At 40.0% G+C, this 12,903-nt stretch overlaps 1 protein-coding gene across 1 annotated transcript; it reads left to right on the forward strand.

The window, feature by feature from the left end:
* The first annotated feature begins 2,055 nt into the window (after positions 1–2,055).
* Positions 2,056–9,218, forward strand: LOC138021325 (contactin-associated protein-like 2). Its single transcript, XM_068868171.1, has 2 exons — positions 2,056–2,455; positions 5,859–9,218. The coding sequence occupies exons 1-2, from the start codon at positions 2,217–2,219 to the stop codon at positions 8,110–8,112; spliced, it is 2,493 nt and encodes an 830-aa protein (XP_068724272.1). The 5' UTR covers positions 2,056–2,216; the 3' UTR covers positions 8,113–9,218.
* Positions 9,219–12,903: the final 3,685 nt, after the last annotated feature.

A 12,903-nucleotide genomic window follows, 5' to 3' on the forward strand; every position in this document is an offset into this window, starting at 1 on the left:
GCAAACAACATATCCTGGATGAAAGTAATCAAGGAGACTAGCAGCTAGTAGTACACTATTCTTTTTTTTTCGGAACTTCCCAAGTATGAGCCCTAGCTTTCCCACGAACTTCATAGGAACCTCCTTGACCGAAAGTGGCTACGGACGGCTCTACTTTAGCTCGTAGGATAGAGGTGAGTGTGTGCCTGTGCTTGAGTAGTAGTGTGTTGTCGCAAGAACTGCCTGTCTCTATCTCTTAAACAACCGACAAAGCTGAGACGTGCTTGTTCAGAAGGCGTTTTATTGTTTGCTGTTGGGTGTGTTGTGTAAAAACAAATTATATACTTAACCTCTAGAGACGCAGATTAAAAAGACGAAATGTAAAAATGCTGGCTGACGAACAAAACGAGTTAATATGGAGGTTATACAACAGCGAGGTCAACAAGATAATCACTGAAAAATAGAATCTAATGGGCAAAATAATCAACCTGAACGGTTATTCTTAATCGTCAATTTGCTCCAAATGAAGTATTATCGTTCAGTTTGGACACTGACAGCTTGATAGGGATTATTTAAAGTGGGTACTACGGGTTCAAATCCTGTCCAGGGGCTACTTTTATTTTATTTTATTTTTATTTGCTACCACAAGTCCTGGGACAGAGTAATCTAAATGAAGGATAATACTTCATTTGAGGGAGAGATCGTGTTGAAATAATGAGCTATAATGGCTCTCAGTGCAAGTGCGTTTTAAACATTTGTGTTCATCGCCTTCCGGTTGTCTGCAAATCTTGAACCTGGTACATGCAGACCGATGTCAAGTTCCTTGGAAAGAAAGCGAACGCAAAGGCTATTATTTTGCATTGTAGACAATTTTCTATGCAAAGGTCAGCTCAACAAGGTAGAAATGCCGGATTTTGAAAGATCTAACCAGCAAATAATTTATAGACTAAAAACAAAATAATGAAGCAAAGCTAGCTGTGCGGCTTTTTTGAGGATCTATATTTTTCTTTTCCCAACATTTCGTCAGGCACGGCCTAACTTCTTCAGGGAGTTAAAACAATTCCCGTTACAATTTTTTTAGAACACAAATATAAGTCATAAGTGTGTACACCGTTCCCGGCCACTCAACTAATTCATGGACAACTTGGCTAGCTTTTAGTAGCCGAATACACCGCAACCATAACAAAAAAAAAGTCTAAAAGAAAGAGGTGTTGCTGTTTTTAATGATACCTTCGCTGACATCAGTTTGGTAATGAGTAATCTATTTTTTTGGTTGCGACTGGAATGGACACGCATCAGTGGGGTAGGACATTTTATGACAAGTATTTAACGTTGAATTAGACTGGCGAGATGCAGATGCCACATGAATATTAAATGTCTCCCTCGACGGTCATTACCAACTAACTCTTCTAGAACAACGGCTCGAGCTCAGAGAAGATGAGTTTAAAAAAGTAAGATATCGATAATTCGTTGATTCAATTTTTTTGCGACGGTCGTATAAAAATTCCCTAGTCATTACCAATTTAGTGACAGAGAGCAAACAATAAACGCTGTAAGATGGAAATTCTCTTGAGTGTTGGTTCATCTCATTCAGTCTATTCTTGTATATTCTAGTATACGGGTTTTAATTACATAGCAAGTCGGATTTGTAATGAAATTCGTCTTTACAACATTGGAGTTCGTATCAGTTGGGAGCACATCAATCTTAAGTCATTCTGAAAAACGTGGACAAAATTACAATTCTCTTTTATTATAAAGAGTTTTCTTGGGCTTCTCATATTGCTATCGCGAAACCTTTATTGCTTTATTGTGGTGTTTTAATTTGGTCGACTTTTCAGAGCTTATTAAGCTTATTTTGATTGAACTGATTTTGAGGAAACAGAAATGAACTCGTTGTGAAACTAGCTGAAACACCTGCTGGTTTCTAAGGGTAGGCAAATCAATCAGTGTTTATCAACAATCTATTGTGCCATTGGTCAGACGATAATTCTCAACCTCCTTCTATCCAAATCTTTCGTTGTCTACCGAGCGCCAACAGCAGGAACAGTTTGTCATCTTTCCCGGGGAACACTTGAATTGTATTTTCCCCCTGGCATGCAAACCAGCGTGGAGTTTTTCGGTCTTAGCACCCGCAGCGCCAAACTAAAGTTTGTTGGCGCGTAATTACTCTCGATACTTCTGCAAAGGGTTTCTTCCTCTTCAGTTATATCCCGGGAATCATTGCAGAATAGTCAGCAATGGGTTTACCAGGCGTTGTCTTTGTGATTTGCTTAAGTCTCGCATCAATAGCCGAAGCGACTGAAACACGACTTCACGGGCAAGACTTCATCACATATGACCTGAAAAGATTTGCAAACAACCCCCAAGAAACTGTGATAAAACTGAGATTCCAAACCATTCATCCAAACGGTCTTATTTTGTACTCAAAAGGCAAGACTGATTTCTTGCTTCTCGATATTTACAAGGGAAGAGTTCGGTAAGTCTTTTTTTTTTAGTTTTACGAAAAGAGTTCTGTGAGTCTCAGATAGCAAACAAAGACTCGATATTTTGCTACGCCGATTTAAGCTTTATTTTTAAGTTTCATTATTCCTTTCATTCCTGCATATTTACACCTTTATACCTCTCCACTAATGATATACCTTAAAAAGGCACGCAGAACTGGACATTTCCAAGCGATCTTTGCCAGGTTGTCATCTCAAATTTACTTTGCAAGACTCAGCAGAACTCAACAAGAAGCATATTTTTTGTAATCTAAGAGTGAATGAGGGTAACGCTCTGTAGGTAATTCCCCACTAGCTATGACTCGAAGATTCAACTTACATTTACCCGCTGACAAAGCCAGTTCAGTTTCTGAACAAGCAAGAAAGCGCGAAGGACTTCTTAATGAAACAACATGGCGAATGTTGGTTACAATAGGAAAAATAGGATACCGAATTTTCGCAAAAAATTGTGCGAGAAATCTGACTGAAATCGGGAGATAGGCGTTTTACGGCAAAGTTTATTGAAAAGCTTATTTGAAAATTTTCACATTTCGGTTTCTTGTTGATTTGATAAGATTTTTGTCGGTTTCTTGATCAAAATATGTGGCCCGCTTTTGACTTTCTTGGTCAAGTACTCATTCGATTGATTGCAAATATTTTGCGTTAAGTACCAGCTATGGAGAGGTATTATAATAAAATTAGTGGGAATTTTGTTGAAATTAAAAATAATCATTCTCTCTCCGACTCAGTGGTCAATAAGAAAGTATTACGTTAACCAGTAGACAAGATTGTGGGGCTCTGCACGTTTGCAGGGAAAGCGCCGCGGTACATAAATTGTTCGGAAAGCTCCGCACCAAGGAATATACCTTTTCTGAGACAGATTTCGATGCAAATACCCAGTTTAGATACTTAAATATAAATTGAATTTAGATCTGAAATAACGTGCGTTTTCATTTAAAGAACAGATCTGAAGCAGTTTATGACTGGCCAATTCTTTATGTATCAGTTATTGACGTTTTCGATCCCTCTAATGCTTATTATATTCATTTTTAACTCAGCCAGCGAGCAATGATCGTGACTTCAAGTCGAAATAAAATATAGCAGTAAGAGATAAAAAAATCAAACAAAAATCCTGTCAGACTTAACGTAAGAAAATTCAAGTTCACATGAAAAAACATTTTATTCTATCATGTAGAAACAATTGAGACACTCCTTGGAAAAAAAAAACTTCACTTACTAACAGTTTTGAATAACGACTCGGCCTAGCGTACTCTAGCTCTCCCAATTTCCGGCGACTAGTTCTCGTAAAATGCATTGGCACTTCCTTACAGAGAATATATGTGGAACCCTGAAGAGTTGGAATTTTAGTTTTACAAGATAACTTGGGACCAGAGAAAGTGTTCACTCAAAAAACCACATTTCTTATCACTCTTTTCACTTTGTGGCTGACATAAAAAACAGTCAAAGTGGTTTTTTTGTCTGATCTTGGACTGGTCTAAAAGAAGGGACGTGATATCTTTTGATGAATCTCGTGTTGGTGAAAGTCTTTACTGAATTTGCACATTGTAAATAACGCTCTTTGACAACTAATTATCCGATGAACAGTTTAATATGGAGTTTGGTAATATATTATTCCCTTTTACAATAAAAAACATGAACTTTTTTTTTAAAAAAAAGATGTATGCACTAATCTTGTTCCTTTAATTAAAGCCGAATTTAGCGGCAAGGAATTTACGAAAACCAAATTCGCTTGGAAGAACACTTCCTAATTGCCTGGAATTGATTAAAAATAGGTCAACTTTGCAGAATCTTACTCCAAGAAGTCAACATATTGAAATTGTTGACTCAGAGATGCGCCTAAAATTTAGCGAGTTTAAGAAATTTTCTATTACTGACTCCTATTCTAGTGTCGATAAATCCATTTAAAGGTAAAAGGATAAAAATAGCCGTTTTTCTTTTTTACCTCTCATAAACCGCAAAATGTGATTTTTAAAAAGACCGAAAATAAATCAACGTTCGTCACAGAGAAATTGAACGATATAATCATTATTTTCATCCTCTCCGCCCTCTTTCCTGACACTGCACATAAAGTGCAATTATTTTCCTCTTCGTCGTCTTTACCTCTGTTTTTAATATAATTGTCTTTAGCATTCAATTTATGAAACTTCCATCCTGTTGGTAAGAAATTTTATAGAATATCAAGGAAACACTGAGTTAAATTCTCCAAACTTTATTTAATGCAAATCTGAGGAGTCGCTATTATGGAGTAAATAAAACTTGAATCAGTCATTTTAAAATTCTCGAGGTAATTAGAAAATAACAAAGTGTAAGAACTCAGAAGGAGTAATGACTTTAAGTCAGGAAGGCGAAGTCATCAACTCAGTTTTGAAATGGCCGTTCAGGAACATATTTAACAATTAGACCATTCGCCCGCAAGGGCTACGGGCCAATTGCCCATGAGGCGAAGCCGAATGGGCTATTGACCCGTGGCCCTTGAGAGCGAAGGGTCTAATTGTTTTAATATCACCCAACTAGTCGGACAGAAAAGGCAATAATAAAGTTAGCAAATGCAGAAAAGATGTACCGCATAGACCTGAGAATTGATCTCCTACAGCATTCCAAGTTTTTGGCTTATTTCATTGGACGGTTTCCACCAGGAGCCCATCACCTGGAGCGTGCAACTTACCTATTTTCGTGCAACGGCGTTTTCACAAGTAAGGTTATTTTTAGATTGAATTTCCCGCTAATGAGACTCCCACAGGAGCCCGATGACCAATCACAAGAAATTAGGCTGACGTCATAGGGTCACTGAACCGGAACTGCCTTTGTTTTTTGACCTAATTCGCGGGAAGGGCTAGTCTAAAAATAAACCTACTTGTGAAAACGCCGTTTCACAGACGCTGTAAGTTGCACGCTCCAGATGGGCTCCTGTTTCCACTTAATTTTTTTGTTGCGTGACAGTGAAAACGATCTATACAGACAATTTAATCTCACTAAAGCAGGGGTGGCGTTCAAAGACATATAAACTCTGTCCCTCAAGCGATGATAATTGGATAAATATAACCTAACTTGAAAAATATTAAGCTAACCCTAACATGTACTTTACTGTTGGACACTGGAAGCAAATGCTTAGACTTAGACAAGACACTTCGTGTTGGATGTCAAAATTGGGCTTGCATCCAATTAGCATTTCTGCACAGAAGTGTTCTGCATTTTTAACGAGACAGAAAAACAGCATTTCATTATATAAACACCAATGAAATACCAATTGAGCTTTCGGGCGAAAACATGATATCTTCACACGTGAAGATAACATGTTATTTCCATCACTGTTGCTATGGTTACATATGAAAACCGCGCCTTTCGATGCCTTTCGTGAAATGGTTTTTGTTGTTTTAGTTATCAAGTCTATCTTGGAGGAGATCTCCTACGAGGCACTCTAAAAATTGTCTCCTCAAGAAAAGAATTAAATGATGGTGACTGGCATAATGTGACGTTAATTCAACAAGGTCGAAAGGCCATCCTTGAGGTGGATTCATACAGTGAGACAGAGATTTTACAGGAGGAATTCAATGATCTTGATCTCAAAGGAAATGTCTTTATTGGAGGAATGGCTCCCTCGGACTATTTAAAGGATTACTTCGTAAAAGATATGAAGAACTTCCGTGGATGTCTCAGTAATTTGAAATTTCGAGGGAAGAATCTCTTGCGAGAGGCGAGAGGTGGGCAAGAAGGGTACAAAATACAAGGGAAAGTTGCTTTTGAATGCAAGAAGGTTGACCAAAGAGCAGTGACGATTGCAAATCGAAACGCTGGATTTAGAGTGACCGTTCGAAAGCTACCCGTCGACAATAATACCTTTTCTACCAGTTTTCAATTTCGTTCGCACATTAAGGAAGGTCTTCTTTTGTCGCGCAGTGCAATAAAAGTCAAGTTGAATTTACGTCTTTCAGCTGGTTCTCTGATCTACGGTGTCTCTGCTCCAAACGGGTCAAAGACTGTGATTTCCCTGGGTTCTAATCTCCACGACGGCGAATGGCATAGAGTGAACGCGAGTATTAGAGGACGACATGTGCGCCTGCAGCTTGATGGACAAACGAGAGGGAAGACTTTGAACAATTCGCAGGTTTTATTGCTGGACTTCGCCAACAAGTCTCGTTTGAAAATCTTTCTTGGTGGCTTTGAAGACAACAGTGGTTTCGTTGGTTGTATTTTAAATTTACAAATAGACAGTCAGAAGATAACGTCAAAGAACTTAAGGAAAAGTAAACATACAAATGCTGACGAATTGCAATACACGTGCCGTTTGCATAATCGCTGTGAACCCAACCCCTGTCAAAACCAAGGAAGGTGTTCACAAGATTGGGATGGGTATCACTGCGATTGCCAATACACACAGTTTGAGGGAGACCGATGTGAAAGTTCAGTGTACAAACCTACATGTGAATATTACCGATCCATGGGTTTGGAAAGCAGTGAATATTGTTTGTTGGATTCAGAAGGAGAGGGAACACCTTACACGGCTTTGTGCAACATGACGCAGAATTCTGCAAAGAATTCTGCAGAGATTTACACTACTATAAGGCACAATAAAATGACAAAAACTCGAGTTAGAGATTCAAGAATTCTGGGTTCGATGTACAAGCATTATATACATTACTCGATTAGCATGAAACAAATTACAGAGCTGATTAGAAAAAGCAAAAACTGTAGTCAGTATATTAGATTTAATTGCTTCAAATCCAAGCTTCTCAACTCTCCCTACGGTCCGTCGCACGCGTTTTGGCTGTCACGTGACGGGGAAAGGCAGGATTATTGGGGCGGGGCCGAGCCCGGAAGTAAAAAATGCGCATGTGGGATGCAGCCATCATATTGTAAACACACCCACAAGTATTGTAACTGTGACATTAAGGATCGACAGTGGAGAGTAGACGAAGGGTATTTGAGGGATAAACGCACATTACCTGTGACTGGATTGGAATTTAACACAAAAAGCGAGGGTTCGTATTTCACTCTCGGGCCTCTGGAGTGTTGGGGAAACTCAGACCAAAGAGAGGTTCCCACGATTAAACCTACGTTGAATGAACGAACGATAAACCCTCGGTTAGTGAAGGCTTGTCCGAATGTCGTTAAGCGCCATCCGTCAACAACCTCCATTACAAGCACGACACAAAGGTCTATGATACCATCCACTCCACTTTCTTTAGCCTGCCCTGCAGAAAACGGCTTATACAGCAAAGATTGCAATAATGCGTCTACGACAACGCCAAATGTTACCACTACATCATTTCCAAGTGGTATTGAGGAAACACAAAAGAATACAACCCCAAAACGAGAGAAATTCGTAAGAAATGAAGAAGACAAGAGTCAATTGTCTGTAATAGCTGTTGTAATGATATCTGCAGCTTTGGTGGTGCTAGTACTGTTGTCGATGAAGCTTTTGCTTCCACGAGTTATAACATGCGTTCGAACACATAGCAAGCGTGGAGAGTACATTGTTCCCTCGGCAGGAACGGCTGGGTACCCCGCGCGGCTATTGCCACTTGTAAGCAGGCGCTCTTCGTTCCGGGGGAAACAATTACAACAATATGGTGGAAACGAAAGATATGCGGATGGAAATGCTAGTGGCGGAATCAAATCTTATTGGGTATGATAAGCCGAGTTCTTGTCTTCTTTCCCCATCAAAGATGCAGTCAAAGCCCAGGTCGTGAATGCAATCCGCGTGGAATTTACTTTAAAAGTGGAAAAAAAAAACCAACTTGATGTCAATATCTGTGCAATACATTCTCAGTAATTTTCTAGATTTCTTTGTGTTACGTTCGAAAAAATACCAGTAGAAGGGAGCTTATGAAAATGAGTGTTGTAAAAATCCTTCTAGTTTTATTACAGGGCTGCTGGCTAGCGTGACCATTTTAAAAGTAAAACAGTTGTTCATTGTAAAAGATTTTGGGTCAGAGGGTCTCTGCTCGCACGTAGTGTATAACTTTGCATGTGCTGGATGTAATACCAGTTACGCTGGCGAAACCGATCGTCATGTTTCTACTCGTGGACGTGGGGCACCTTGTTTCGCAGAAGGCCTCTCATGTGTGCAAACATCTCGCGTCATCAAAAGCTTGTCGAGACTCTTGTTCCACTTAATGTTTCACAATGTTAGACTCGACCAACTGGTGTTTTAAAATTAAAATAAAAGAAGCTTTATTTATCAAATGGAACAAACCTACCCTTAACGAAAAGCTTTCAGCTCAGTCTCGTTGGTTGTTCAGTTTTAAATTACAACGATCCTTTTTTTCAGTTTGTCTTTTTTAAGGGCTTTGTGGCGACGATAAGTTCTAAGTATCTCAGCTACCCATTTAATTTGTTGTTAGTATGCCAATAATGTACTTATTTAACTATAATATTTTTCTGATAAATAGGTTTAAATTCAAGGGTCAACTCATTCACACATCGCATCAGTATGTCTATACATGTCTTGTAAAAAGAATTAAAACGTTGCTTTATTTCTTCAAACTACACTTTTATTCTTAGTATGAACAGGAACAAGTACAAATTTATACATAACTTGATGAGTCATACGCGCAAAGTATTTTTCCGAGCTCCGGAGGGGCGAAGATAAATACGCGCATTTGACATAACAGTGTATGCCGCTCTTAACTTTTGCTCGTTTTCTTGATCTTTTACTGGTGAAATAATGTGTAATAGTAGAATAATTATTAGAACTAACCCTCAGGTCACTGTTGACTATGCTCAGGTAGGGCTTAAAGAATCTAAAAATTAAATGTACCAAAAATAAAAACCTGTATTATATTGCTATGCTTTTATTCTGCAATGCGCACCGATGCTCATTGTTTCACAGATTGGTTTGCAGTTAAGTGTTATACAACCAAAATCGAACGAAGGCGATCAAATGAGCCAATCACAGCACAATGCTGCAATGTTCAGTTGCTGGTGGACGAACAAAAGGAGCTAATGAGGTTTTCGTCCACCAAGATGGCGGCGATGGGGTAAACGTGAAACCACCAATACGAGAAACCTTGAGATATACCTTCTCGCTAATATGCTCATTTAACGTTCATTCCAAGTCGCTGGTTATGGAAAGTAGGTACAATTTTTCCACGAAAAAAAAGAATATTATGAACGGTGAGGATATTCAGAGAGGAAGGCAAAGAAACTTACTTCTTAATGCACAACGCACTTGCTGGGCGGGTGCTCGTATTCTTGTCAAAGGTTGCGGTCACACTTAAGAGAAACATAGTGTAACATTAGTGTTGACACTACTCTCGTGTTTTTACGAGCGGTTTTTCAGGTCGCTTAGCGAGTAAAGTCACTGCTTACGAGCCAGAAGGCCCATCAGGCCGGCGCTTATCTCCGGTTTCAGTAGCATTAAGCGACTAGGAGTATTTATACTCCCCCCTGGATGGGATGCTAGTCCATCGCAGGGTTACCCCCAGCATTACGCCGGTACCCAATTATACACCTGGGTGGAGAGAGGCACCGTGAGAGTAAAGTGTCTTGCCCAAGAACACAACGCAATGTCCCCGGCCAGGCCCCGAACCCGGACCACTCGATCCCGAGTCGAGCGCACTAACCATGAGGCCACCGCGCCTACCCTTAGCGAAATTCCGTGAAAACAGTTCCTTTCCCAACTCTCATAAAAGTAACGCAATTCGGCAAATTTCAATAGAATTCTCATTAAATTTAAGCCACCAAACCAGGTAGCTTAAGCGAGTTGGCAAATACTTTCGGCCAACGAGGAGTTGCTCGCAGTTAATCAAATCGGAAATACAACTGCCGTGCTATTTTCATTATTGTATTGGCACGTGCTCTCTCCTCGTTTAGTTTTACCCGTGAAAACACGTACATATCATTTTTAAGTCGTTTAATTAAGACTGGAAATAAACCACTATCAGGGTTGGCGAGACAACGGCTGTTAAACACGAAGACACTATTAAAGGGGTCGCTTCATGTTCTGTATCCTGTTCTGTAGCCCCAACTTTCGCGCGGCCAGTTTGCGGAAAATCATTTCGAAGCTCTTCTGTCGAACAGGAACGTTTGCTACGCAGGCTACATGTTCTGCTATAGTTGGAATTCATTCAAGCGCAACTGATTATCCAAGATGGCGATCAACAAACAGCAACAAAGAGACAGAACACGCTAAAATCAATGAAATCTATCCCTCAATAGGCCAGTTTCGTATTCTAACGGTTGGACTGGATCTAGGGAAGCTAATGCTAGATCCAGTCCAGCCGTGAGAATTCTAAAATGGTCCATTAGGGAGTTTAAGATCTACGACCCGACGGCAACGAAAACGTTATTTAAAATTGCAACTTCAGGTTAATTTATCTTTTTCGTCATTATGTTGGCTTGTCTAACTTCTAAAAACTAGTGTAACTTTCCAGGAACTGAATTAGGAAGTGCGGTGTTGAAGCTATACGACAGAAAATTCAAATAGGGAACACAAGTAAGGACGAAGATGACGGCTACAAAAACGTTGTCTAACGTTCGTTACTGTAATAATGTTGCGTTTACTCCAAGTCGCGCAGCTTGGAAAGTGTGAGTACACATTCCAAGACCGTAATTGGCGAGAACGGTGTGGATGTTTAGAGAGAAACTTGAAAATTCATCGTCAGGTGCTCTCATCCTCCACAGGACATTTCACGTCCTTGTCAAGACGAGAACAGCAATGAAATTTATCAAAATGTAAAACGCACGTGCAGGGCTATCAAAAATATTAGGGCCGTTTATACGAGAAAAAGTACACCGCGGCTTACTCTGGCCGCGGCGTACATAATACGAAAAAGGAACTATTTATACGAGTAAAAACTCCCAGGCCAGGATAAGCCGCTGCTTGAGAAAGCCGTGAACGTAGGTTTTGTACCATTTATACGGGGTGTTCGCGTCTTATGTAAGCCGCGACCAGAGTAAGCCGCGGCTTATTTTCTCTCGTATAAACGGCCCTATTGTTTTTGCTAATTAAACCTAACGTATTGTTATGTGTCGTTCTTGTGGCCGTAGTCGTCCTTCTTAAGTGTGAGTACACATTCCAAGACCGTAATTGGCGAGAACGGTGTGGATGTTTAGAGAGAAAATTGAAAATTCATCGTCAGGTGCTCTCATCCTCCACAGGCGGACATTTCACGTCCTTGTCAAGACGAGAACAGCAATGAAATTTATCAAAATGTAAAACGCACGTGCAGGGCTATCAAAAATATTAGGGCCGTTTATACGAGAAAAAGTACACCGCGGCTTACTCTGGCCGCGGCGTACATAATACGAGAAAGGAACTATTTATACGAGTAAAAACTCCCAGGCCAGGATAAGCCGCTGCTTGAGAAAGCCGTGAACGTAGGTTTTGTACCATTTATACGGGGTGTTCGCGTCTTATGTAAGCCGCGACCAGAGTAAGCCGCGGCTTATTTTCTCTCGTATAAACGGCCCTATTGTTTTTGCTAATTAAACCTAACGTATTGTTATGTGTCGTTCTTGTGACCGTAGTCGTCCTTTTTAAAGTCCCTAATAAAAGTGAAACCTAACGTCTCTATCAATATAGAAAGAATTTTACCTTTTCTCAAGGACTCCTAAGAGCTAGTAGAGAAAAATCACGGGAAAGAGAGTGAGGCTGTATTCTTCGATTTTTCTTTTGCTTTCTTCAATCGTTCACTGCATTTAAGATTTTTAACTTTCTTTTTTTTATTAACCCCCAAGCCTCCAATGATGTTATGACGGATATATTTTACTGGTTGGTTGGAAGAACGCACTTATATTTCTTGGCAGCTCAGATCTGAGTAGTAACGCTAAAGGCTCGGCCAAACGGCTTCAAGATTCGCTTCAACATCCAACGTGTTGAACGATATTAACGACTGTGGTGGGAAGACGGTTTCAACACATCATTAACATTTGATTCAACAAAGCTTCAGGCTCGGTAGTTACTCCCAGGCTGCAGCCGCGCTTGTCAAAAACAAACTGCGATTTTGAGACTAGACTGCAATACCACATTATATTGACGGCTAGTTGGGAGAAACCGAGCCCAATACGGAATATATTTTCTCCCAACGCCGTCAATATAATGTTGTATTGCCGTCTCAAAATCGCAATTAGTTTTGTATCGCGATCCATCATTCATAAGGATAAATAAAACTGTAAACTAATCAACCCGCGCCTGATCGAAATTTCAATTCTTTCTACCTGCGAAACGTATTTGTTTGCGTACGTCAGCAACCCAATTCAGTGCAACGACGTCAACTTTAACATTAGAACCAATCATAGGCCGCAAAAGTGAGACGGCAATACCACGAAATATTGACGGCTCGCGCATAGGCAAAACTGTACTATAAGAAGATCGCGATACTATTATGGATACGGACTTGTTACTATGGATACGGACATGGATACGTTATAAAGAGACCGATTAGTGCGCACGCGCATACCCAACAATGTTGAAAGAAAG

Source organism: Montipora capricornis, chromosome 10, assembly GCF_036669925.1.
Source record: "Montipora capricornis isolate CH-2021 chromosome 10, ASM3666992v2, whole genome shotgun sequence".
Taxonomy (NCBI): domain Eukaryota; kingdom Metazoa; phylum Cnidaria; class Anthozoa; order Scleractinia; family Acroporidae; genus Montipora; species Montipora capricornis.